General features: G+C 44.5%; 2 protein-coding genes across 3 annotated transcripts in view; both read left to right on the forward strand.

Annotated features, from left to right (window-relative positions):
* CNOT4 (CCR4-NOT transcription complex subunit 4) overlaps positions 1-11,414 on the forward strand; it is a 73,889-nt gene extending 62,475 nt beyond the window's left edge. Inside the window, exons 12-13 of one of the 2 annotated variants that reach the window (XR_009558273.1) lie at positions 4,105-4,271; positions 5,413-11,414. Coding sequence is in view for 1 of the 2 variants with exons in the window: in XM_035128358.2 (XP_034984249.1) it covers positions 4,105-4,109 (5 nt within the window). In the remaining variant the exon portion in view is untranslated. Of the gene's footprint in view, positions 1-4,104; positions 4,281-5,412 lie in introns of those variants that run through there. The other variant, XM_035128358.2, reaches the window with a different exon arrangement.
* A 4,453-nt stretch (positions 11,415-15,867) lies between these two features.
* Positions 15,868-27,721, forward strand: part of LOC118091395 (solute carrier family 23 member 1) — a 47,771-nt gene continuing 35,917 nt past the window's right edge. The window contains exon 1 of the mRNA XM_060279729.1: positions 15,868-17,595. The gene's annotated coding sequence lies outside the window, so the exon portion shown is untranslated. The remainder of the gene's footprint in view (positions 17,596-27,721) is intronic.

A 27,721-nucleotide genomic window follows, 5' to 3' on the forward strand; every position in this document is an offset into this window, starting at 1 on the left:
TGTCAGGATCCCAAGGAGTGGCCTCACTTGTATGTGCCAGGTGAGAAAACATAATCCCAGCAAAATGTAAGTGACTATGACTAGCCAGATATCACAGAGAAACTTAACAACTGAGGCGTAATAATGCCACTTATGGTACCTGTTGCTAGTCACAAATCTCAGAATGAATATGTCTGAACTTGGAGACATCTTGTATTTGTCATATGGCTTGCAGTCACCAGTATTACAAACCACCGAGTGGTATCAAACTAAACAGGGCAGCTAGCTCGAGCACTTTTAACTCTCCCATCTCTACCTGCCCCTTGTGTACCCCATAAATCTGGTCTCCAGTACAGTCGTACCTTGGATCCCAAACGCCTTGTGAGTCGACTGTTTTGGCTCCCAAACGCCGCAAACCTGGAAGTGAGTGTTCGGGTTTGCGAACGTTCTTTGGAACCCGAATGTCTGATGCAGCTTCTGATTGGCTGTAGGAGCTTCCTGCAGCCAATCAGAAGCCACACCTTGTTTTCCGAACATTTTGGAAGTCGAACAGAGTTCCGGAACAGATTCCATTCGACTTCCAAGGTACCACTGTACATATTTAGGGAGTACACAGAGGAAGGAGAAGAAGATGAACTTCCATTGCCCAGCCAGAGATGCTTGCACTAGGAGAAGTATTTAGTTTCATACTGTCCCGTGGTATTACTTCTCAATAAATCACTTTGCTTGTGTAGGAATTCTGTAGATCTAGTCATGTATTCTGTGGAGAAATAACATTTGATCTGTTTCCTACTTCCTCAGTGAATAAGACTAGAGATGACATAAAAGGTTGTGGCTTTATTCTGTCCAGTTGTCCACCAGGCCACAGAAGAAACACTTTGCTAAATAATAGGGCTATGAACCTATGCCTTGAAATAAAATAAATGTTAAAACTCACTTTTCCTTTTTCGAGCTCCCACTGTTACACAAGTAGATGGTACATTTTCAGTAGTATGTATCAGTTTTGAACAAGCAGCCTATATCATAGCATTGCCTGCTTCAGAGTATACATGTTTTCTCTATTGTATTTTACATAAACTGACCTATAATGACAGGTTTCATAAATGGGCTATGTATGCCATAAAAGAGCAAGAAGTCAGTTCCCACAAACTTCCATGAGTGCATTGCTGTTGGTTCATTACAAAGTGATTTATCTCGGATTCCAAAGTGCTGTCTTATTCAAAGGGTTCAGTCCTTCAGATCTTCTATAATAAACGGAAGGCAAGGCCTGGGGGAGATTGCGATAGCAAGGTTTCACATTCAAGGGCGTGTCATCTGGTTTCTGAAGCAAATGAACGAACATGGAGGCAGATGGGGCAGTTCCTGGCTTCAGAACAACCTGCGGGAAAATGTGGATTTCGGAACATAAGCTTTGCGGTGCCCATTTCTGCAGATTCTCCTGGCTCCTATATGGAACACAGTAAAAGAGATGGTGAGAGGCGTTGGGCGGTAATCAAAATCCCTCTGAACAAAATGTTCTACAACTAAAGGGCCACTGGAGCATAATGATCATGCTTTTGTGACATTATGAATTTCACTCTCCCCAGTCAGTTTGTGAAAGTGTCATTTGCCGCTTAGATGGGTATGGCAGCATGGCATTAGGTGAAAGAAGGACATTTGAATCAGAGAATTGTAGAGTTGGAAGGGACCCTGCAGATCATCTAGTCCTGTAATGCATCTGTCCCATATGAGAATCGAACCTGCCAGCTTGGTGTTCTCAGCACTGTGTTTTGTTCCTCCAGATGTTGGACTTCACCTTTCATCATCCCTCTCCCTTGGCTGTACCAGGTGCGGGTGGTGGGAGTTGAAGTCCTACAACATCTGGAAAGATCCCCTTACTCTCATCTGGTGAATCCCTCCTGTGTATTCAATACCTCGGTTAAGACATACAAAGAGGATCAAGCCATGCCTTATCCCAGATAGCTGCTTTTCCAGCTATGTAGCTCAAAATAAGAAGTGCTTTTAGTATTGGGAGCTTGGCATGATTTAACTGATTTTATATAACTTTAGCTGTGCCCCATTTTGGGTGTTCAGACCCAGAGACCTCCCCCCTAAATAAAGACACATTTGACTCAAATTTTAGTTTGGTTTTTGGCAGAATTTAGGCCACAATTTTTTGATTACAGAAGGTGAGTGGTTGCATAGGCTCTGGTTCGACTAGCTCCCTGCACCCTTGCAGGTAGCGCTGACCCCAGGGCACCAGCATAGGTCAGGGTGAACACCTGGATAGGCGAAAAGCCAGGAACAGGCTATGTTCACCACCCAGATGTCCCGCTGGACTCAGGCACGGGCACAACCCCCTCTTGGGGGTTGACCAAACCAGTTGAGTCCCTGGATTCCTTTAACAGAATACCCTTCACATAGGGATGGTGAGACCATTCTCCCATCCCTATCACCCGAACCTATCCGCAACCTTACAAGTTGTGACGATTTGCTACGTAGCAGGCGCAACCCAAATGGCATCAGCCAAGTGGGGAAATTCCTGCCGTGCCCCTGTCCCAACAACAGACAACACACAACGGCATAGCAAGGTCAAGCACAAAAAGCCCTAAAAGTAGGGAGAGGTTGGTGGGTGTTCCGAATGCACGGGCTGAAAGAGGAAGCTCTGGGTCATGTGCATGGGTATATATAGATCCCTCGATCCGTTTGGACTGCGCCCCATTGGCCAGATTGCATCCAACAACGAGGGAGCTACCACAACACAGGAGGTCAGTCTCCAGGTCTCATCGCAACACGTGCCCTCTTTTATGGAGGACACAATTTTTTGATATTGTTGGTCTGTGTGCTGTGGGTAAACAGGGATCAACACTGTTCCCATAAGATTTCCTGGCTGTTGTGCCAGGCACTCTCAAATCCTCCTGAGAGCACCCTTCTGTATAATAGGTCCCTCGCAATACAGCTGAACAGTGAATAGGTGAAATTACAAGAAAAGTAGCCTTCTACAATATAATTTGAGGGTTATGATAACTGAGGAGCCCTCAACAGTCCTAGAAGGTTGCAGACAATATGCTCCTCTTCATCTTCTGGGCAAGACTGAGACAGAACTTGTCTATCTGTCTTTCTGTGTCTCTATGCAAGGAAATATTTCTCTTTTTTAAACAACCCTGAAATGTTTAACAAACCTGGTTACAGTTTAGCATGCACTGAATTATGTCAAACATTAAAGAGTTGTTTCAGCTAGCAGTGCTCCAGCTGTGGACTAGTTACCAAACAACCCATCCTTTTAAGCAATGATTTCTTGGATAAGGCAAGAGCAGTCACTTGGATTTAGATGGAAGAAGAATTTTCTTTGAGTTAATATACCAACCATGGTCTGGAGAAAAGAAAGTCATAAAGGCATAACTTGCTATAGCCCTTCTGATAATTTGGAATAGAATTAAAGTAATAACATTCTCACTGATATCTCCCATGGAAGGATCTTAAATATTGGACAATGACTAGGAAGAACACCTACCTACTTTCAAGATCTTAACCATATCACTTGATTCCTTCATGGTCAGTCTCTAGAATGAACAACTGCCCAAGATTGTTTTCTGAAATTTTAATTGGCACTTCTTTTCTACATCAGTATAGTAATACAAGACAAGGTTTGAAAAAGCTTCAGCAGGTCAAATAGTTTAAACTTGTCTACTTGAGAAAATATAGGAGTGATCGCCAAAGAAGAAGAAGAAATAGATCTAGGAGGGACTCTATTAGGATTGTGATGCCTTGTGGTGGATAAAGGAAGGGGAGTGAGTGCAACATTAATTGGTGATAGTAGCTTTCAACATGCAGAGCAGTTTCACTAATGCAGTGTAAGCTTCTAGGTGAAATAGGGTAAACACTTGTACATCACATCCCACCCCCCACTAACATGAAATGCACCCCCACAAAAGTCAGCCAATGTTTGCATGAAATGTCCATGTATGCACACATGTATGTGTGTGCATGCATGTGCGCGCGCGCACACACACACACACACACACACACACACACACACACACACTCTCCATCTCACCACAGTAGGAAAGACTGGCTAGGCTGTGTAGGGACTGCAGCTTCATGGATCCTGTTCTCCCTCCTTATGGTTTTTTATTCTTAAACCAGGTTGAGACCAGACAGCCCATCAGATGGTTCACTGCCAGCCCTCCAAAGAGACAACTGTGCTCTGCAAGTGGAGCCCACGGCCACCCTAAGGGGAAGAATTGACTGCACCGTACAGGCATGGAATACCTTTGGAATCCCTGGTTACTGCATCCTGCCAGAGCCCCAGGGTATGCACAACTGTAGAGGGCAGAGGTGCGATATTGAAGCCTGCGATTGTGCTTCATTTTCCCAAAGCGAGTCCTGCTCTTCCCCGTCTCCTGTTTAGCTGAGTTTCCTCTCCCAACTTTGAATTTCCTTCTCGGTCGTTGCCTGGAATATAAGAAAATGTGCTACATTTGTTGTAGTTTATCAAGGTATTCACGAAGTCTGAACATGGGCAATACAATGGCAACATATATTTCAGGACAGGAGAGTTTGCTGGATCAGGTCAGTGGCCCATTTAGTCCAGAATCCTGTTCTTTCAGGTGCCTGTCCTGTGGATTCTAGCCCTTTCCTTCAGTTGGATATCAATACCATCACTGAAATGTTCTTCTTGTTAAAATGTCCTTTCCAGAAGAGTGAATAAATGAAAATAAAAGGTTTCCTTCCCTTTGCTATGTAATCAGGCTTCAGAGTCTATTTAACAGCATTAAGCTCCTAAGAGGGGTTTTTGTGGTGGGACGTTTAATTGGTTCTTTCAAAGTGGAGTTTCGTTTGGAAAATCCTGCTAGTCCGGTTTTTCCAAATGGATGCCTTCCCCCAGTAGTACATCTAAAATAGAAAAGTCCATTTGGGATATGAGGGGTATCTTTATCGCTTCTACTAAACCAGAGGAAGCTTGTGCAATCATCTACTACAGCAGGGCTGATTTAACAATAAGGCAACGTGTGCTGCAGAAGAAGGTCCCTGGGTGCCCTTTTTCAATACTACTTTAGTGTTTGCTTTCACAAAATGGCTAGTAAGACTTTTCTGCCCCGTAGAATTTGAACACATGCAGGCAAATGCAAAACTGCAATGCAGATGCCAAAAAATTACAATTAATTAGGAAAAAGTGACAGATTGGTGGGTGTAAACAACTGAGTTGTTGAACAAACAAACAAACAAACGCCCCCACATTTTCCCTTTAAGTGGGAAATGGCTTCCTTCAGACCTTGCTATGAGTTCCATCAGCGAATGAGAAAGTATTTGGAGACCCCCAATTTACGAAATGTAGTAAAAACACAAAAGCAGTCTTTAAATCTATACCATGTCTGACACCAAGTAGTTGACGCTGTGTGCTTAGGCAACAGCATATTCCAGTCCTTCACTTTTACACCATTTCTGTCATAGAATCGTAGAGTTGGAAGGGATCCCAAGAGTCATCAAACCCCACCCTCTGCAATGCAGGAATCTCAACTAATGCATCCCTGACAGATGGCCATCCAACCTCTGCTTAAAACCTGCAATGAAAGTGAGTCCACCCCATTCCGAGGGAGACTGTTCCACTGCTAAACAGCTCTTACTGTCAGAAAGTTCTTCCTGATGTTTAGTCATTCTGCATTCATGTATGTATTTTTTTTGGGGGGGGTGATTTTCACAGATCTCTCAATGCGGGGATTATAGTTTGAAGTGTGCAGCTTTGGGCTTGCTCCTCTTGTGGTACAGGAAACAACAACATAAAGCCGAATCGTCTACCACCTGGTCCTGCCTTCACCTACCGGTACCTAGTGCCTAGCTGCTGTTTTGGACCACATTTCCCATCAGCCCCTGCTAACCCACCGTCAAATTAGAGAAGGATTTTGATTTGACCCTTTGGCCTGCAGATGGCAGCACTAGCTTAGTAATTTGCTCAGCAACTCAGAAGAAGTTTGATGCAGGAGAAACATAAGATAAAACACACCCCTCTCATGGTGTAACACTTTGCAATGCAAGAGAAAAAGAACCAGTGAGTGAGTAGCAATGGAACTACAACAGAATCTAGAATTCTCCCAGGCTTACGATCATATTCAATACAGCACTAAAGTGAACATTCCATCAGTGCAAAGTTTTCTCATTGCACAAAGGAACATCCCCCAACCCACCTGGAGAAGATTTGAGGACAGCGCAGACACTGGCGGAGAAAGAGGGGTGGGGGGGAGCGCACCCCCCCAGCAGCGCAATCTCGGCGGGGTGCCATTGTGTCTGCCCCCTGCGCCACGCCCCAGGACGCATGCCAGCTACGCCCCCACCCATGAAGCTCCGCCACTGAGCACAGAGTGTGTGCAGAGGAAGGAGAGCGAGGAATTTTGTGCTAGTACAGAAAAAATATATTTGAATACTGCCCTTAGTGTTTTAAGGCTGCTGAAATCATAGAATCATAGAATTGTAGAGTTGGAAGGGACCTTAAGGGTCATTTAGTACAACCCCCTGGAATACAGGATTCTCAGCTAAAGCATCCATGACAGAAAATAGAGCACAACATTCTTGCCATGACACTCTCCCTCCCTCCTTCCCTCCCTCCCTCTCTGTATATATATCCTTTGCAAATACATTCTACCAGAGATGTGATGGGTTTGGTTAATATGAGACCCTTCTCTGTGAGTACTGGGAGGAACCAGAGGTGTTATATTGGCACAGTGACTGAGTCTATAGAGAGCATACATGCAGAGTATTCAGGAAAAGGGTAAGCACTTGAATGGTATATTTTGATGGTTGTACAATTATATAGCTGTCTCACGGGGAACATATAACCAACAAGGACTATGTATATTTTCTCAGAAGGAAGTCCTACTGTACTTACTGGGATTTACGCCCATAAAGGTGGGAGAGGAAGCCAAAAGCAGTGTGCTGCTGCTCTAATACTCTTAATCCATATGGCAAATCTTGCAAGGGATTTAAAAGAGCAAACGTGTGGACAGTAGAGACTCGTTTTAAAACTGGACTCCATTTCTTAACCAGCAGAGGGAGCTTGATTCTATACACACCATAATAAGCTGGACAAGTGCTTGAATAAATGTCCTGCCGAAAGCCTATTGCACTGGATCCAGCCTCGTTGGTTGCAGAAAGGGAATTTGCTTTTCACACTCTACCCAAAACCCAAAGATACGTGTTCTTGGATGAGGAACCAGCTCTGCCCCTTCCTCTCTGCAAGTCTGGGAAAAGTGTAGGAGGGGATGTGGGGCCCTTGCAACTGATCAAACTGCTTTGAATCACTGGAGTGGTAAAAAAAAAAAGCTCATGAAACTGGACCTCAAAATGTAAGTGAGGGTGTAGCTCTGGAAACACCTGGTAGTTGGCTGCTGAATAAATCAGCCACCACCCTTGCGGCTCCCTGCCACAAATAGTCTTCTTGCAGAATGTACTGTTTTTCAAATAACCAGCAAGCCAATCTGATCCTTAGACTTGCTCCCTTTCCTGAGCTCCTACAGCTGCCAATGATCACTCAACCAAGTTTCAGCCACCATCTTTCCTAATGTTCCCATGCATTCATGCCATTACATGTACCATATGCATAATGCTCACCCAATTTAAGTATGGAGCACTTTCTTATGGGGACATGCCAACGGAATGGGATAGCAGTGGATTCCCTCAGAAGCAACAATCAAAGGGTGCAAGGGCACAATTAATGGGGGAGATATGGAAGAGGTGCCCCAGTCAGTTGATGGTGGAGGCCTCATTTGGCCTCTGAAGCCCATTATGGTGTAGCAGTCTCTATAGGGTGATAAAGTCTAATAAGAGAGTTGTACCTATTACCTGACTAGAGATTTGTCAATGGGCTCTAATAGAAACATTGCCAATCTGAATAGAAAGGAGACTGAGGGCTAAGCAGCACTCCTTTCTTTAATTTGTTTGGCTCAGTCTTGGATATCTGGCCATTCCTCATCGAACAGCCTTAGTGGTGGAGTCACTTCTCACTTGGGGGCCTAATTATTGTGCTGAATGGGCCTGACTGAGGTTACAGGTGGAATCTAGTCAATACTTACCCTCTTCTGGTGTCACTGCTTTGTTTATTTGCCCTCAGCATCCTGTCTTGCAGGCAACAAACAGCGAAGGAGACTGACATGGTAACAATGATCACTCCGCTGATGAGAGAGGCGATTACTGCCACCCGGAAACCTTTATCCAGGGGCTTTGGGATCACTAAGGTGACAAAAACAAAGCATGCTTGTTATGAGTCACACACTGTAAATGACATTAACTGAAGGTCACCTGGAATATTGCCAGTGCACTTCTTAGTTTTTCCATTTAGAATCTTCATTTTTGCGGAGAGAATGATCTGAAAAGATGCATGCTTTCTTGATCCTCATTTGAACAGCACGATATTCTGTTTATACAAAGCCCAGCAATTCAGAAATAAGTTTAACCAGTAGCTTACCTTCACAGTGAGGTGGGGGGTGGCTCCAGTAAAAGATGCCTCCTTCTAGCAAACAGGTCAGCTTTCGTTTGCCCACAAGCTGATAGCCTTCTTTGCACCAGTATGTGACCACTGAACCCAGGGAGCTGCCAGAGCCCTCTTCGGTATAATAAAACCCATAGCTTGGAGAGAGGAGAGCTGTGCACTGAGCTGCAACAGACACAGGGAAACTAAATATGGGTTATTTGAAGAACACATCTGTATGAATCAATGGCGTTGTCAGCTCAGGTCTGCAAATGAGGTTCTGCAAAGTGACTTGTGCAGCAGCAGCTTTTGTCTGCAAGGGAGCTGCTGTAATGTGCTGGCATCACAAGAGGGTGAATTGATGAAGGATAAGGCTATCAGGGACCACTAGTCATGATGGTTACATGCCAGCACCAGGATCAGAGGCAGCGTGCCTTGAATGCTGGTTGCTGGGGAATAACAGTGGGAGAGGGCTGTTGCCCTCTTGTCTGATTGGCTACTCTGGTAAACTTTATGCTGGGTTAGATAGGTTTTTGAATCAGACTCAGGAAAGCGGCTCTTATAACTTGGTGCTTCTCATGTTGAATTGTATGTATGAAAGAAGGGTACCGGTACTCCCTGAAAAAAGTGGGTGTTTTATATTGTTCAGCTGTGAAACTGTCCATCCTATGATAAGCAAAGCCAGATGTATTGAATTTGTGCATTCAATCTCTTCTCTCCATATGCCACATTTTAAATCAAGGGAAGGAAATCAGGGCACATGGTAAGGTCTGAAGTGTTCCCAGGAAAATGCTGGTTTTCATTATTGTACTTGCTGTCTCTTGAGGGTAAGTATGGTTCAGCGCTCATAAGAGGGTTAGCAAATTCCTTCAGGCTGGAAACTAAGCAGTAAGTACAGATTTGGCATCCAATGTAACTGGGACAACACTGTTCTTTGTGTCTACTCAGAAGTAAGTCCCACTAAGTTCAATAGAATTTGCTCCCAGGTAAGTATGTGTAGGATTGCAGTCTAAAACAACGGAACTGGCTGGCTTTGAAAATGTACTGGTAAACCGCTCACATAAGGCTAAATGCTTAGTTTCTCAAACTTACATCCTTTTGCTAGGCTACTTGTTTGTCTCTACTGAGAGGCCATGGTTAGTTTGGGAAAGAGACATAGACAGCCAGATCTCTGCAGATGACCAGAAGAAAATTTGTCAATACAGTATGCCATGAACTTGCCTAGAGTTCATCTCAGTCCACATTAAAATTAGTGCACCAAAAGCACCTGCCAGTTCTAAGGCTTGCTTGTTTGTTTGTTTGTTAAATTTGTTTATTGCCCCATTCTCATAGATCTTAAGGAGGCTCACAGCATAAACTTCCTTCATTTTGGAGATGGAGAAAACTTGTATCTCAAAGTTCAGGCTACAGCTTGTGGTAGAGCAGTCTGATGGACTCAGGCATACAATACTGTATTAACAAAATACTGTAATACAGATAATTTGTCTCCCAATCACAAGTCTTTTCAACCAGACATACTTCATAACAGTAACTGCAACACTGGAGGCAGCAGGATTCAATAGGGTTTAGGGCTGTTCTCCAGTGGCATAAGTGAAGTACCAGGACCAGGTGATCAATGGCTTCTCTAAATCAGATGTCTTTAACATGTAATGGTTTCCATTCATTGCATTCATTAACAGCAGTTCATCAATATAAATATGCACCTCTCATCAGTTTTGGGCTGGACATGTTTCTACATTGTGCATTGATTTCATTCTAATGCGGACAACATATTCGTGCCTACTCCTTTATAGTTTGTTATGCCATTCTATTATACTTTGTTGATCTTTAAAAATCCTTCAAAAACACTTCAGTAAACAGTTTTTAAATAAACAAACATAGTATGCATAGTGCAAGGGAGAGAGGGACCTGCCTACCAATTCCCATTAAGTGCCCCCTTTCCCTGCAATTGCCTTACAGAGAAAACAACTGAAATCAAGAATCCTAAGTTTTCCTCCTGAGATAATGTTATTCCCTTGGTGCCAACTCTGCTCCTCCCAAAATGTTTATCAACTACCAATATTTCCACCCCCAGGTGTTATGATGCACTGATTTGTGCATGGTATAAAAGAAGTATTTTTGCTCCAAAAAAAGGGAAATTCAAAGAACATCTAGAACATCTGTGGTAGTTCTGCCTGTTCCAACAGGATCAAGATCTTAGCTGAAGATGCCATAGTGTGCTTACTAGTGAATTTGCACCATGCTTACAAAACAGCATGCTTGTACTTGACATTTACTAGCACAGAATAATTGCCACCACATCCCTCAACATTTATATGCACTAAAGTAGGCTAAATTCTTCATACCACTTAAATGTGTGCATTGAGTCTGTGAGAAAAAAATCCATAGCTTTGATCCTCAGTGACGCTTAAGAGTTAACGTTGTGGTTTTTGTAGCAGTTAATATGACCGAGTGGTTAAACCGGGATGCTAAGGGGCAAGTAATGAGTGACCTAGTATATGCCCCTTGAGCGATGGCAGGAAGAATACCCTTTCGATAGCAAGTAGTGCATATTAGAAACACGAGGTGTGACTTTTGGCTGAAGATCTGAGGACACAAACACACACTTAAACACAAGATGTTTCAGAGTACCTGAAAGGTTGCCTTGTACAATGGTCCCATTTCCAGCATCTCTAAGAAATTTCTTTACACCAGCTTCCTCTCCAGGGATGGTGGTCAAGGATTCCAGAGCTTCACTCAAGGTAAACTCTAGGCAACTCCAGGCTAGTAGGCAGAGGGCTGCGTGTTCCTGGGATGGTTGCTTCTTCATATCTTGAGGCTTTGCTGTGGCATCCTGGAGTTCTCCCAAGAATATTTGAGTGCATGTTTTCCCCTTCTTCACTCAAAATCTGACCTGGCAGCAGTAAGCTGGATTTGAGGTCTTTAAGCCTTGAGGAGCAAAGCCTGTTTGTTCCCCAGAGACCAGCTGCCATTTCACCAAATCTTACAAGTCTGAAGGAACCTATTTCTCTCTCTCTCTCTCTCTCTCTCTCACACACACACACACACACACACACACATCTTCATCTGCCCTCACCATGCATGTACATTCATTTGTTCTTGCAGACTTCTCCCCCCCCCTTTTAAAGATAAAATACAATGATGTCCTGTTCCAGTGTTGGCTCAGTGACCAGTTTCTCCCATGGGGAAACCAGGGCTAATAAAAGTAAAGATGAATACAGTGTGCATGCAAAGCCTTTGGGAGGCCTCTTATACAGCCATACAGGCTAAATAGTGCTGGTGCTCTTATTGAAGATAAGTCACCTGTAATGACTTCTCTGCATATAAGGAACGCTAATGCCATAACAATAATTACCCCACTGTGGGTTGCAGGGAGGCAAATTGATGGCCTTTCTGCAGGTATTGCTTTGCTTCTTTCCTTTCTCTGTCAGTGTATCATGTATGACCATTTGTTTGTTTGTTCTCTTGTGATGTTTTTGTTCATTCTCAAAATTTTCAATAAGCATAAATATGAGAGGGGGCGGGGAGATGCTCTTCTGACAAATAGCCAGATTGCCATGCTAAGTATGTTTGGGTGTGCTAGAAACCAGCCAGGTGAAGAAGCCATTGCTATTGCATTCTGTTGCTCCACAGGGTAGGCCCTGAATCAATGGGAAATTGCAAGCGGATTTCAGCTTAGCATTAGGAAGAACTTCCTGACAGCTCAAGCTTGTTTGACAGTGGGAGAGATGGCCTCAGGATGCATTGGACTCTATTTTTGTTGGAGGTTTTAAAATGAAGACTGGATGGGCCCCCTGACATTTCAGGGGTGCAGTAGCAATGAGTGTCTTTCATCAGCCGCGGGGGTGATTACTCTCGAGAGGTCCCTTCCAATTCTATTATCCTCTTTTCCTGGGGTGCTTCCTTACATGCATAACTTCTGGCTGTGATGGAGTGGAGCCTCCTGGCCTGTTCTAAGCTGCAGCTGGCTGTCCCAATAAGCATGCTGACGACTTTGCTCCCCCATGATTCACAGAGGTGGCGGCAGCAGAAGGAGAAGGAAGTGAAGGGCGCTATAAAAGCTGCTTCTTCCTCCACATAGCAGGGCGAAGTCTAATGTTGGATTCTCCCTGCCCTGAAGCTAATGGGAAGGATGACAGGCAGACAATAGTGATTCCAGGAAGTTTTTGCTTAAAGTGAATCAATAGCACTGGGATCTGTTTTCTTGACATAGCTGCCAAGTTATCCCTTTTTTTCAGGGATTTTCCATTATGCTGAATAGGCTTCCTCGCGAGAAAAGGGAAAACTTGGCAGCTATGTTTCTTGACATGTTCTAGGGCTGAGACATGGCATGATAGTGTGTGTCTGAGTGTTTACTGTAGTTTGGTAAGGAGGCCTTGCTTGTTGGAGAGTGCAACTTCCAGACAGGATTGAGGACCAGTGTTTCTAATTTTTGAGGCGAAGCATTGCTGTTTCCTAAGCCCCTTGGGTCTGACTGTTTCTCTGCCAAGCCTTGCTTTGGTGGTCCCACTGGGTTTTCACTTTTGGCCATGGGGAGGAGGAGAAGAAAATAGGCTGGACACTTAAGAATTTGCTAGAAAAAGAGGAAATTCTCCACCTACAAAGAATATAAAAGTGGAACCAAATTGCATGAAAATTATACATTCCAATAAGTATATACAGATGCAAGGCTAGAAACAATTAGTAATTCACGTAGAAATCCAATGGTGGGGAAGTTCAGTCCACTGCCAAGTGCCGACTGTCAATGGGCTACTTCAAAGTCCCTGCTCTTCCTCCGTATAGGGTATCACCTATCTCAGTTCAAGTGCCTCAAGTACATTAGGCAAGTGTGCTAGGAGAGGGTCCCTGGATAAAAGGATTCTGCACTATACTGAGCATGGTATGAAGGGTAGCCCAGCTTTGTTGTGTGCACATAACAGGAAGCAAACTTTCTCTGTTATCCTCTACCTAGCCGAAGCGCAGCTAGTATCCTTGACGTAATGCAAAACTATAGTTTTGCTCTTGGGAGTGCCCTCCTGGGCTCCCACGCTACTTCTTACCCTTTCGTGTACAGGTTCCTTCCGTTTCTGGTTTGCTTTTGCTAACCACAATTTGTCACAAATTGGCAAACTATAGCTTGTGCCTTCCACAGCATGGTTTGGAAACCGTATTCAAATTGGGCTTGGAAGCGTGGGGCTAATCAGGGGTGGCCCATCCTGTTTCGCCACCCGAGGTGAGACAGGAATGTGCTGCCCCTGCCCTTCCCACTGTGTCCCACCCCTCGCTTGCCCCACCACTTCCACTGCCACAAAAATACCCCCTTCTCGCCAGTTCAGTGAGAGGGGGGTGCACTCCAGCTGCGGAGGCTGTCGGGCAGGTGGTGCCTCTTGTACTTCTGCTGCCTGAGGCATCTGCTTCACCTTGCCTCATGGGTGGGGCGGCTGTGGGGCTAATGTAGTTCATCAGTCCTGATGTTCTAGCAAATGATGGCTAGCAAAAAACAAAAACAAAAAATCATGGCAGGGGGAAGGAGAAAGCTCAGGAGGCACTTCAAAGTACCGTGGTACCTTGGGTTACAAACACCTCGGGTTACAAACACTTCGGGTTACAGACTTCACTAACCCAGGAGTAGTACCTCAGGTTAAGAACTTTACCTCAGGATGAGAACAGAAATTATGCAGCGGCGGCAGGAGGCCTCATTAGCTAAAGTGGTACCTCAGATTAAGAACAGTTTCAGGTTAAGAACGGACCTCCAGAATGAATTGATTTCGTAACCAGAGATACCACTGTATGTTGAATAGTTAGGTCATGCCTTAACTGAGCCAAAGAGTGAAGCCATTTTATACCCATAATAACCCCATTTTAAACAACAACAACAACAACAACCTTGGACAGCCCACTTATTTCTTAATTTATAGTGCCAGAGACACAAACTATCTGAGCAAGATGAGTCAGCACTTGTGACCCCTGTATAAATGTGGTTTTTAAAATCCCTCCCCTGCGTCTGCTGGGTGTTGCTCCCTGGCAGATGATGCCCCTGGCTGTAATCAGAACTTGGGAGTTTCACTCCCTTCTATTGCCCAATCTTTACAGAAGCTCCAGCTTCAACCTGCCTGTCACGTGTGCTTGTTGCACTTGGCGATACCTTGCTTTCTGAGGATTAGTCAAATGTGAACATGGCTTGACAACAAGGACCAAGGGGGAGAAGCAGTCAGAAATGTGAAGCTCAGTGGCACACGAGGAAGTTGCTGTTTGGCACCTCACTGTACTAGGCGAGGCAAGTGAATACTGGCAGTGAAATCATGTCACCAAATCATTTCACTCGCTGAAATGATTGCCAGCTAGGCTATTGGAGAAAAAGTCCCCTGGCATTTAAGTTGCCGGAAAACAGAGCACATGTTTCAATTAAGGTCTGTGCTGCAGAGCCAAGGCTGAGTCGCATCACATGTTCAGAGGGTATCAGCCCAGCTAACATTGACTGACTCCAGGCTGTGAAGTTATAGTATTTTAGGCTGAAAATGCTGATTGGATAATCAGCGTGCATTTCCCCTCTTTTAGAAATATTTTAAAGCAGCCAAGAGAATACAAAGGCTTGTTATTTTGGAATTAAGATTCAAAAGCCTCATGCCTGCCAATGTGGTTTTAGATCCCTGTTTTATCAGCTAGTAAAATGTGGCTCAGAGATGTGGGTTCAGTCGGGGCAATCTGGCCTTGTGTACGAAGCTTGGAATGGCAGTGGAAATGGAGGGAGAGCTTTTATAGAGTCCTCCCACCCATCTTATGTAATTTAACTGAATGACAGTGCAAAAAATAAATAAATGTGTATGGCTGGATTAGGAAAGTGGGCTAGCCAGTTGAACAACCACATTTGGATTAGTTTTAACCACAGACATTTAAAAACTATTTTAATCCATGTATATTTATTAGATGGCCTCGTCACAGAATAAAGAAAACGAAATGGATGTATCTAATGAAGCAAATCTGGCCCCTTACATAACTTCCCCCAGTATACCTTCCCTTTCCTGCTAGCTAATGCTTCCCGCCATAGCTGCCAAGTATCCCGTTTCCGCCGGGAAAACCCCTTTTTTCCTACCGTTTCCCGGCGGTCTCCCGTTTAGTTTTTAATCCCTATATTCTCCCTTAAATCGGCTTCTGCCGGCGGCCATTTTTCTGGTGCCGCTTTGCCCTTCTATGGGCACTAGAAAATGCCAGCGCCGGCGCCGGAAGTCGCTTCCGCGCATGATCGGAAACGCGTAAAAGCGACTTCCGGTGCCGCTTTGCCCTTCTATGGGCATCAGAAAATGGCGGCGCCGGCACCGGAAGTCGCTTTTACGTGTTTCCGGTCATGCGTGGAAGCGACTTCCGGCGCTGGCACCGCCATTTTCTGGTGCCCATAGAAGGGCAAAGCGCCACCGGAAGTTGCGTTCACGCAACTTCCGGTTTTCGCGCGCTGCCGATCCCGGATCTTTCCGTCCAGGACTTGGCAGGTATGCTTCCCGCCCTATTTCCACATTTGACATCACATATCCTTTTCTTGAAAGCCTACATTCCCTGTGCTCAGGTGTGAGTGCCATTGCTTGTGTAGCCCTCAATGCACAAGAGAGAAGCAGTCCCAAGATCAGAAGAAGAAGAAGTAGAAACTTTAGGGGGAAAGTATAAGGGGGTGAGACCCCTTCAAACAACCCAGTCATGACTGAGCATGCTCGGTGGTTGTGGAATGCTCCCATGTCTATTTGCAGGGTGGGGCAGGTGGAGAGAAGAGAGTTGGAGTATCATAGAAAAGGTCATGAGTGGGATGCTGAACAGAAGCATTCCACCTGGCAACATTTTTGTTGCAGGTCCCACTCGCCCTTCCTCCATTCTGCAGTGTCTTCACTTATTGGTTAGAATGCTATGCTTGATGTCACTCCATTAACAGACTTTTCCTGATTCAAGCATTCACCCCCAGTGGGTTATATCTAACTGAATTCTGCTCTGAGTAGCCCCATTGAAATGAATGGACTGAAGTTAGTCCTGGCCTTTAATTTCAGGAGGTCTACTCTGAGTAGAATTCACATTAGATCCAACCCAGCAGTTCTTCTCCCCTCGTAAGGCCGTGTGCCCTTTGACCTTCAACACACTTTCCTCAAGCTCTGCTGCTCTTTAGTGACAAACATAGAGCAAGCACAGCAAGAGCAGCCATTCCTTCCTATAATGCTCATCTGTGCTCTTTCATTTCTGGAGAGAGAGAGGGGGGAAAGGAGCATAGCTTTGTGGCGGAGCCAAGTGGGACCCAAGTGATTTTGGGCAATGCCTGGACTTGAGGAAGACCCCTGCTAGAGAATGCTGTGGGAGCCTTTGGCAGAGCACACCATCCTGGACCAGTACAGACTTGAAGCCAAACTAGACAAGACGGCAGATGAGAGAGGTGAAGGTGAAGGTGAAGATGTATTAAGGGAAGAGTTGTAGCCCAGTGGTAGAGCATTTGCCTTGCATGCAGAAGGTCCCAAGTTCAATCCCTGGTATCTCCAGGTAGGACTGGGAGAGACCCTCACTGGAAAGCCTGGAGTGTAGACAAAACTGAGCAAGATGATTCAGTACAAGGCAGCTTCCTATGTTTTCAAGAAGAATTGGGTGTGGGTGGGTGTTTTTAACCCTTTCCTGCCTGTGCTCTTTGTGAAAATGGGTCCTTCCCCTAGCTTATTATTAGGGGAAGCGTACATTCACACCTACTAACATTGGTCTGAAACAGTTTCATATGTGCCTCTGCTTCCATTTGACCATTTCACTTTGCTGGTCCTTCCTGCTTTAGCTGAGCGCCTGCCTCCTAACTTGCATGGAATGTGTGAGACAGGCAAGCCACAGAAAAATGTGGAGCAAGCTGCTTCCCTCTTTTATTGCAGGACAAGTAGTATAGATATATCTTCCTCAGCCCATCCCATGTGTAAACAAGCCAGAATCTTCTTTAATCTTCCATAGTGTTTTCCCACCCCCCCTTCCTTTTGTCCCCTCCTTTGTTGTATCGGTGCCACCTACACCCACGTACAAATCGCCTGGTGTTGACATCCTGGCAGCTCTTCAATTTATTCTTGTGCTGCAGCCCAGAGCAGTTTCAATGACGCCAAAAAGCATAAGCCCTGGAGGAGAGCAGCTACCTCTGTGACTCGCATCTCAGCGGACCAAGAACAGCTGGGCAGAGAACTGTCTGAAAAGCTCAGGTACCCTTTAACTCTTTGTAGACGGATAGATAGATCCTCCCAAGAGGAAATGCATAATCCTTCAGCCCCTGCTCCGGAGCTTGCCTGCCTGCTTGGCTGTCGTGAACCAACAGGTAGTGGGAACAGGTACCACTAAGACAGGACAAAAGAGCCCTTTGGGGAATCTGACTCCTGTTGCTGTAGAGATGCTAAGCTATTGTGACAAACTCAGGATGGTTGATAGTCTTCTGGGGTCTGGCCTAACGGGCAGTGTGACAAGTTAGCAACAAAACCCGGTAGGACAATAAAAGGATTGGTGTTGCAGGTACCAAGTTAGAGTTGCCTTCCGCTTGCTTTTGCTTGTTTGCTACATTCCCTGAGTTTGATCAAAAGACCTTCGAGAGCTAGCTATGGAAATAGGCAGAAGTGGGTGGGAAAATAGGAATCCAAGGTAGTTTTACTTAAAACTAGGAATGGAGTGTAATGAAAGTACCCCATAGCAGATAAACACAAAGCTAGCACAAAGTTAACATGGTGAAGTGTAGCACATAACTAGCTTTTCAGATTCCATGAAGTGAGCTTCTTTAACTGGACTTCAGAATGTGTGTGTGTGTGTGTGTGTGTGTGTGTGTGTGTGTGTGTGTGTGTGTGTGCAGTGAGACCAGAAAAGAACTATATACCTGCATGACCATCATCATGCGCGTGATACCTTTGAAGCACACTGTGGCAGCCCCCCTTTAGACTGCTAACTTACGAATTAGTGGTGGAAGTGGGGGGTAACTCAGCAACAAGGTAAAATCTCCTCATGGACCAACTTGAATGAGCATAAGCAGGGTTTCAGATTTCCTTATCCCTGGCTAATTCAGCGTATAGCATTACACAAAAGTCTGCATTTTTGTTTTCTAGGAACAGTTGGTCTGCTGATAGGTGTATTAGGGGAGAAGCATTAAAAGTAATGAATCGCTGGTTTGTTTGTTTGAAGTTTTTTTATTTATTTAAAAAAAGGCCTTCGCCCTGCCCTCATTTGATTAATGGTATAGCCTGCCGAATTACATGCAGTGTCGACATGAGATGGTCTGCTGATCTCCTTCCTAAGTGCCATGCACTTTACATGGTCAAACAGAACACCAAAGTAAAAAGGAACTCCAGCTAATTAAGCTTTCTTGCTTTCATGACTCAGTCCACAGGGTAAAACCAAAAAGTTTTACACGTTGCACTGGTTAAATAATGCCCTTAAGACTTTAGTGATTTTGATTTTTTTTTAAAGTATACACCTTGTTTTGGAATTTCAGATGCAAGAGTGCTTTGAAATATTAAGTGCTTCCTATTAAGTGCAGTGGGAAGGCAGGGAGCACTACAGAGTTTAGTTTACTTTCTTTTGGATGAGAGAGTATTGGAGACATGAGGCAACTTTCTAATACAGTTCCATCATTTTGAGTCAAAGCCGCAAATTGAGTATGATCAAATTAAACCTAGTGGCTTTTGTCTAAGTAAGACTTCCGTTTTATTCTGAGATGGGACACAGTATCTTAGAGGATAAAGTTTTTGCCTTCTATTTAGTAGACCTGGTTTCACAATTTTGGTCTGGTATTAATTAATGACACGTTAGATGATCCTGGAGAAACCACAATATACTCTGTTTCCCATCTATAAAATGGGAAGAACAATTAAATAATGAGGCTGAGCAAGCATAAGATAATAGCATATGAAGTGTATCAGTGTAAATACCAAAAGCATTGTATCCACTGTTACTACTTTGTTAAAGAAAATATAGTATAAAAAGACCCTGGGCAAACGTCTACAAATGCACCATTCAGGTAGCCAGAAATCTAAGGAAACTGCAGCGACTATTTTATATCATGCTATTTTTAATTTATTCTTTTTATAAATATCCCATAACAGTTCCAATAGTTGTTGTATTTTTACCTACTTGATCATCTATTGTGATGCTTAGCTCTTTCATTCATTTTCCTATTCATTTTGTGACCTTTAATTTTCTCTAGACTTAAATTCCATATGACTAAATAATCTGTTCTATTCCCTGGATTACTCACTCATCTCTCTATCCTTCTCTTATTCTGCTACATCACTTTAAGATGGGGTGACCACAACTTCACACAGGTGCAAAGTTATCAGTGCATGATTGATTTGTGTAATAATATTTAACTTTGGCCTTGTTGCTGGCAATAACTAACCTATCTCACAAGGTGGTTCAGATATAATGTAAATGAAGTGGAAGATAAAAATGTAAGGAACTCTCTCTCTCTCTCTTTCTCTCTCTCTCTCTCTCTCTCTCTCTCTCTCTCTCTCTCTCTCTCTCTGTGTGTGTGTGTGTGTGTGTGTGAGAGAGCCACTGTGGTGTAGTGGTTAAGAGTGGTAGACTCGTAATCTGGGGAACCGGGTTCGCATCTCTGCTCCTCCACATGCAGCTGCTGGGTGACCTTGGGCTAGTCACACTTCTCTGAAGTCTCTCAGCCCCACCCACCTCACAGGGTGTCTGTTGTGGGGGAGGAGGGGAAAGGAGAATGTTAGACGCTCTGAGACTCCTTCGGGTAGTGATAAAGCGGGATATCAAATCCAAACTCTTCTTCTCTTCTTCTTCTTCTTCCTAGTACAGTGGTGCCTCGCTAGACAAAATTAATTTGTTCCAGGACTCAATTCGTCCTATGAAAATTTCGTGTAGCGAGGCACCGTTTCCCATAGGAACACATTAAAAGTCAATTAATGCGTTCCTATGGGCTCCGGGGGCCTGGCGGCGGCGGCGGTGGTACTTGCTCTCTTGGCTCGGGGAAGGCAGGCAGGCGCTTGTTCTCTTGCCTGCCTGCCTTCCCCGAGCCAAGAGAGGTGTGTGCCTCGCCGGACAGAGCCGGCATTTGACAGGGCTTCCGGACCCCCGTCAGATGCGGGCTCTGTTGGGTGGGTGGGTGGGGGAGAGGAACGAAGGAAGAGAAAGCAGCCCTTTCTCTTCCTTCCTTCCTCTCCCCCTGCCGCCGACAGCTTTCCCCCCACCCCGCCCGACACAGCACAGATTGGAGGAGAAGCCTCCTCTGATCTGCGCTGTGTCGGGCGGGGTGAAGGGAAAGCGGGGCTTTCGGCAGCCGGTGAAAAGTCCCCGCACCGGCTCGCTTCGGCTCCGGGTGACAGCTGTCAGTGCCTCTCAGCTGATCTTCCTTTGCCTTCTTCCTGTGCTGCAGCTCGTTCCCCTTTCGCTAGAGGAATGCCCTGTAGGTTTTGTGATCGGAGGTTTTTACGGCCACGCTTTGCAAGATGAAGCGGCGGCCATAGAAAACCTCGTCTTGTGAGGCAACCTCCGATCGCAAAACTTATTCGTATAGCGGAAAATTTGTCTAACAGGGCATTCGTCTAGCGAGGCACCACTGTACTGAAGATCTTGTTGCTTTTTATAGCTACAGTGCATCAGACTGATTTAAAATCAAATCAATTCTAGAGTGACTTAAGAACTCTTTGTTTGCATGTAACAGTTGATTTTGAATCTAATATTGGTTGCACACAAATAAACATTTTCTTGGAAGGAAAAGGCAGTCTGCCATGTTTGTGTCTCTCAAGTGAATTACCTTTTATTCCTTCTGCAAGAGAATTAATCTAGAGGTTGCAAACCTCAAATCTAGTTTATGACAGCCCGCCATGAAGTCTGAATCTGATGGCAGGTGGTGTGGCTATGAAAGGGCTGGGGTTAATGTATTGGATCAGTCAAACAAGAACAGTAGAGGGTCAACGACAGAAGATGTAGGCTGAAGATTTATTGTCATTAAAGCATACAAATAATTACAAACAGATTTTATATAGGTATATAGTTTTAATTCTATTAAAGTTTAACTGTACTAAATTTCCCAAAAATGTTTATACTGTAGTGATTCTTTTTTAAAAAAAAATCTGTAAGCCAGGGGTCAGCAAACTTTTTCAGCAGGGGGCCGGCCCACTGTCCCTCAGACTTTGTGGGGGGCCGGACTATATTTTGGAAAAAAAATATGAACGAATTCCTATGCCCCACAAATAACCCAGAGATGCATCTATATATATATAAATGTAAGCTGGGCATGTGGGTTAGTCTCCACTTTTCTCCAAAACCGCTTGACCGATTGTGTTCAAATTTGGACACAACGTCCCAAGCGAATATGAGCGTGACCCCATACCGTTTGCGTAGACAGATGCTACACCTGTGGGACGTAAAGCAGGTAAAACCCACTGTTCCCGAACACAAAACTCAGACAGCCAGGGATGCTGGGAGCACAGGAGAGGTTGCAAAACAGCACCCTCTAGTGACGGCTACACGAGCACTGCATCTAGAAAAGCTTCCCTCTCCACAACATCTCGGCTCGCCTTTCCAGACTGGGCCAAGTGGAGGTGGGGGCTCTCCTGGTTGGGGGGTGGGGGGAGGATGGGCGGGTTAGGTCATGGGTCAGGACAGGGTGGGCTCAAATCACAAGGATGAGATGGGGATGGGGGGAGGGGACGGGATAGCGCATGGGTCAGGACAGGATATGCACAACCACAGGGATGAGCGGGGGTGGGGGGGAGGGGATGGAGTAGCTCATGGGTTGAGACACGGTGGGGGGAGTCACAGGGATGAGCCACAGCAACGCATGGCCGGGCCAGCTAGTTTTAAATTAAAGGACACATTCTACTCATGTAAAAACATGCTGATTCCCGGACCGTCCGCAGGCCGGATTTAGAAGGCAATTGGGCTGCATCCGGTAGACGAGTTGGACTTGTAACAAAATGTTATTTGTGTCTTCAAGTTTTCATCTACTCCATTCTATTCCCTCCCATCCCCACTGCTGTTTCTTCCTCTCTGATGGTCATTCTGCATTACATGCAAGCTGAGCACGCTCACTCCTCCTGGGGCTGTTTTAGGGATCCTTCCCCTGTTAAGTTAACAACAACAACAATAGTATTTCTGTACGGTAAATCTTGTGACTCCCCCAAGGCTGCTGGCATCTTCCTCTTGTGTGTGAACGGTGTCATTTGAATAACATGGCACTGATTTCAGAACACATGGACTAGAGAGACTAGGAAAGCCATGTTAACGTTCAACCTAATACTTAGCACATATTTGAAGCTGGGCAAGCCTCGTGAAAATCCAATATAGTTATTAGCTGAGCACCAGAGCATCATTTTTAGGTAGAGAGAGAGCTGGTTAGAAATGCCATCCACACATAAAAAACAAAGTATGGTATTAGCTCAGCCAGTGCTCACACCTGTGGCTGATGTAATAATCTAAAACAGGGTAAATCTAAAAACTTAATTGTTGCAGGCTGATCCAAATAATGCCCACATATAATGATGTCACCAAGCTAAGGTCTATTTCTCCTTCAGGTGCTGCAAATTATGTCATGCTTTTTCTATCTGAGCTGGGTAATTTTCCTAGAACATTCATAGTTTTAGCCGACCAATATTAGGGGCGAGAGTGGAAAGGCATAGCTAACTCTGTTGAGATGCTCCTAAAGGAAAAGGGTTCAGATAGTGGGAAAATATAAATGACCTGGCATCAAAAGGCAGCCCAATAAGGAATAATTCAGACTGTCTCTGTGGAATTGGCAAGGATTTGGAGTCATTTTTCTCCTTGTGACAGACAACTCATCAGGTAAGTCTGACTCTGGTGAGCCATCATGGTGAGAGGAGTAAGAAAAGAGGATAAACGCACTAAAGACCACTCTGATGAGGCAGTGGAGATAGGAGGGTAAAACATGGGGTCACTGCTGTGGGGGTCATCAAGTTGAGGCAGAACTAACTTCCCAGTTTCAGATGACTATGCAGCAGCCCAAATTCAATGTCCTGCAGGCATCTATAGAAGCGAAATTCCATTGATGAAAAGAGCAAAGGCAGCAATGTTAACAATCCTTTTTTTGGGGGGAGGGAAAAGGTGGCAATGTTTTATTGCAGTCATTGGGCAGAGGTATTTCTTCCCCCAGTATTTCCTCTTTCATCCTTAACTGGATTTTCTGTTCTGTGTGGGAAGGGATAAATACTGGAAATTTAGCCATAGCAGATGGGTAAGAGAGATAAGAAGATTGCATAAAGTCATAGGAATTTGGTTTTCATTTCTTGCAGTGGTAAATGGAGGTGGGGAGTGCATCTATCCAAAATGAATAATAAGCGACTTGAGAGGTCTAGAAATTAGTTAATAGCATGATCCAGGTGGCACTGAGTATCTGAACTTGCTCTCTGTATGTTATATTCAGGTTACCAGACGTCCCCGTTTCAAATCAGTCCCCTGACAAAATCCTATCATTCCTATTGAAGTTGAAAGGTGTCTCCGGATTCATTGAAAAAAATCTGGTTTTGTTATGTTATGTTATATAGACAAATGGAAATGAAAAAACGCTATACCAGAGTTATTGCTTGGTTTTATTTTTTAAATTTAACATCCAAATAAAATATTTAAAAGATATATATTAGGGTGAAAGCACTGGTTCAGGAACCACTCTGACTTCCTGATTCATCTGTCTGGAATAGAATCTGCAAGTAACACCAGTCTTGGCCTGGCAAACTAAAGAGGAGAATCTTTTAAATTCTAAAATGGACTTCTGGTTCTTTAGATGTTATCTTCATGTTCTTATATCCAGGTTGTCATTATCATCTTGTCTTGGTCATTAAGTTTATTCACCTTACTAGAATAATCATAATGATTCACTGTTTGCATGAGAAATGTTATCTTTTTTATCATTAGTAATGATCTGCTTTTTGTCGTAATTGTGATCATTTTGCTACAACATTCTGTAAACATCGTTAAACTTCAACTTCAACTTTTTTTGTTCCTGACCTATTGGGAAACTAGATTGACAGGGTGTTTAGAGACACACATATAAGCAAGGAAAACAGGGAATATGTTAGAGGCCTGAAGCCTCATATCTACCGTAACTGAAATTCATTTGCAACCATGTTGTTGTTGGCATTTCCCCCTCTCTCTCAACAATAGAGTGCGCCTCTGGGGGTGAAGTAAACTGCTGTGTTAGCAGCACTGAAGTGACCTCCTGGGGGTCCTGGGCTGCCCAGCCGACAAGACACCCCCATCCTCAGCCCAAAGAAAGCAGAGTGATATGTTTGGCACCAGCTTGGCTGCAGGAATTGCTATAAGGAGGCATACAAGGCACCATCCCACTGGCTTAGGGAACTGTACTCCAGATTTTTGTAGGGTTTACTCCTTAGCCTTTTTCTCTCCCAAAGATATCCCACAAGGAAGGCAGCAGAGATTTAGGATCAGAGTTTTCCTTCCCAGGTTGATGAGCGCCATCTGCCCCACACTTCCCTCTACGGCATGTGAACAAGCCTGCTTCTTGACTACTGAACCCACTATTGGTCTCATCTTCACATGCAGGGGAAATCCCTTACTCACAGAGTGTTTCAGACCCACCGGCTACACTCACCTGGTTTAGCCAACCAGCTAAAGCCATTTTCCAGGATGTGGCTGCTGTCGCATGCAGACAGCTTCTAGGAGCCACAGGTAAGGGCTGAATGTAGGGATGGGGACAAAAAGTGGACAAACTACCCCAGACGGAACACAACATGTTCCCCAGCAGAGGTACTACCACTGCCCTGACATACAATGACACTGGTTCTAAAATTGCTGTACACTTGTAATGTGTTATCCAGCTTAATGTTTGCAATGCTAGTAAAGGTAAAGGGACCCCTGATCATTAGGTCCAGTCACAGACGACTCTGGGGTTGCACACTAATCTCGTTCTATAGGCCGAGGGAGCAGGTGTTTGTCCGCAGACAGCTTCCGGGCCATGATGTGGCCAGCATGACAAAGCCGCTTCTGGCAAACCAGAGCAGCGCACGGAAACGCCGTTTACCTTCCCGCCGGAGCGGTACCTATTTATGTACTTGCACTTTGACGTGCTTTCGAACTGCTAGGTTGGCAGGAGCAGGGACCAAGGCAACAGCAAAATGTTTCTACAATTATTTCTGCCACCTGCATCCATGTGGTTTCTTCAGGCTTTGAACCACTTCTATAGACATTATGTAATCATCAGTTCTATAGTTTGTTTTGTGTAATCTGTTGCCCCAGCAAAGACCATTGTTAGCAAAGCCATGTCTCTACACCCATATTTTCCATCCATCTAGAACCTACCATAGTTAGCATACACACAAACTGGACCGTTTCTCGATCAGACTTGCCAGGTGAACTCTTGTTACTTGAATGTTAATTTGAGTAGTTTTGTCAACACCAAGGAGATTTGCAAGCTGCTTTATTAAGATAGCAGCATCTACAATGTTGTAGTTCTTTTTAGGCTTGTTATATTTGAAAACCAATAAAATGCAGTTTTTAAAAACCTGGAAAGGCTAGAAATGATATCTTAATGCATGTCCAGACTGTTAGTAGACTGGATGATGAGCTTGTGTGGTTTTCAGAAGCTGTCACACTGTTCATTTACGCAATCAGGGCAGAAAATAATATCAGTAACAAAGGTGGAGCAGTTGTTCTGGGGTAGCCATTGGTGGAGTTTGCAACCCGTCTGGCTGGTTCTACTATTGATTAATTGGTTAAAAGTGCTGGTGCGAAGTTATTGCAGTTCTTGTTGCGTTTCTGCCCCTAGGCAATACCCATTGCTTCATTCAGTTCTCATCATCTATGTCTTTCACATTGTTATTGGATGTTACAATAAACCATGATTGATCACGGGGTGGGGAATTGTTTTCTGGCTCTGCAGGCCCGATTCTTCTTTGTCCCCACCTCTGTGGGCTAACTTTGACAGGTGGTTGTCCTGCCCACCTCTCAAAGTCCTTGCATAGTGCTTTCCAGGTGCCCAACCATCAGCAGGTCACTGGCTGCTTGGGAATTGTAGCACGGGGGCTTTGCCATCCCTATGTTTGATGCTTATCAAGTACTGGCAGATTAGCTATGGCAAAGCTATGTGATCTAATTATCCATGGGGAAATTGGTTGCTTAGCCAACGTAGTCGTGTCTCAGATATGCTTTCAGGCATGGGGCAGGTGGGTGTGGCTTTCAAAAATTACCTTGTGGGCTAAATTGAACCCATGCCAGGCCAAATTTGGCCCATGGGTCGGAGGTTTCTCACCCCTGTTTATAATGACAGGAGCAAGGCAACCCCACACCCACCACCTTGCATATTTCCCCCCCCCCCCGGTCTCCTCTCCCCAGTCCTGTGGCAGTATAGCTGGCTAAGCATACCATAGCTGCATGATTTTATCTGGCAATCTTTGGCTATTGGATTGTTAGTTAAATATTGAAACTTCATTCAGACCTAATATTTTGACCCTACGGTAATGCTTGAGGAATCTGCGGTACCGAGTGTGTGCCATGGTTCTACAAGGCCACAGGAAAATGAAGCAATTTGTGTTACTGAGTAAAGAACTCTGTTTCCTATGAATCTTTGGGAATCTTGTGTTTTCTTGGAGAAGATTAGCTTCCAATCCTCATAGCTGCAGAGAGACAAACAATTGAAAGTGTTTGGATAATCCCGACTGAAATCTCAGAAGTATAAAAGAGGTACTGTAGCTGAGTAAGATTTTCAGTCCATCTTGAAAACAGCTCATGTGGTGTCTTAGGAAGTAGGGCACATTGTTCCAATGATTTGCTTCTTCTTGTTTTGATGCACCAAGAAAATGGTTACCTTACCACTAAAATTTGTAACTGAAGGCTACGTTTCAGCGTGAAACACAGTGAGTGCCAGGAGTTCTCTGAGTAACTATTGCAAGAAATCAGACAACTCACCTTTCCCCGGTTTGCATTATTGGAAGAATAACTGGTGACCCATAATGATGAGAATGTTCTCAAGCAAACTGTTCTAACCAAAAATCGCATTGTGGAATTCTATGGTGTTTTTAATTGCCTAATTGGCTACATTTCTCATATTCCTAATAACAGATGTACTTGGATGTTATGGGGGGGGGGGGAGAGAGAGAGAAGTGGTGGTGGTGGGAGAGCCTTCCAGTACCAAGCAACATAAGAGGGGAGCCCTGCTGGAACAGACCAAACACTCATCTGCAATCTCCTCTTTTACTACACCTTTTACTTCCTTGCCATCAGAATCCAACTGCATTCCCAAAACGATCCGTAATCTAACATTTAAAACACGTATATTGGCTTCCCACTATCAAGCCTTCAAGGTAGGCTCATTATCATTAAACGATTAAAAACTAGATGGATGCGTGTGTGTGT

This window comes from Zootoca vivipara, chromosome 10 (assembly GCF_963506605.1).
Source record: "Zootoca vivipara chromosome 10, rZooViv1.1, whole genome shotgun sequence".
Taxonomy (NCBI): domain Eukaryota; kingdom Metazoa; phylum Chordata; class Lepidosauria; order Squamata; family Lacertidae; genus Zootoca; species Zootoca vivipara.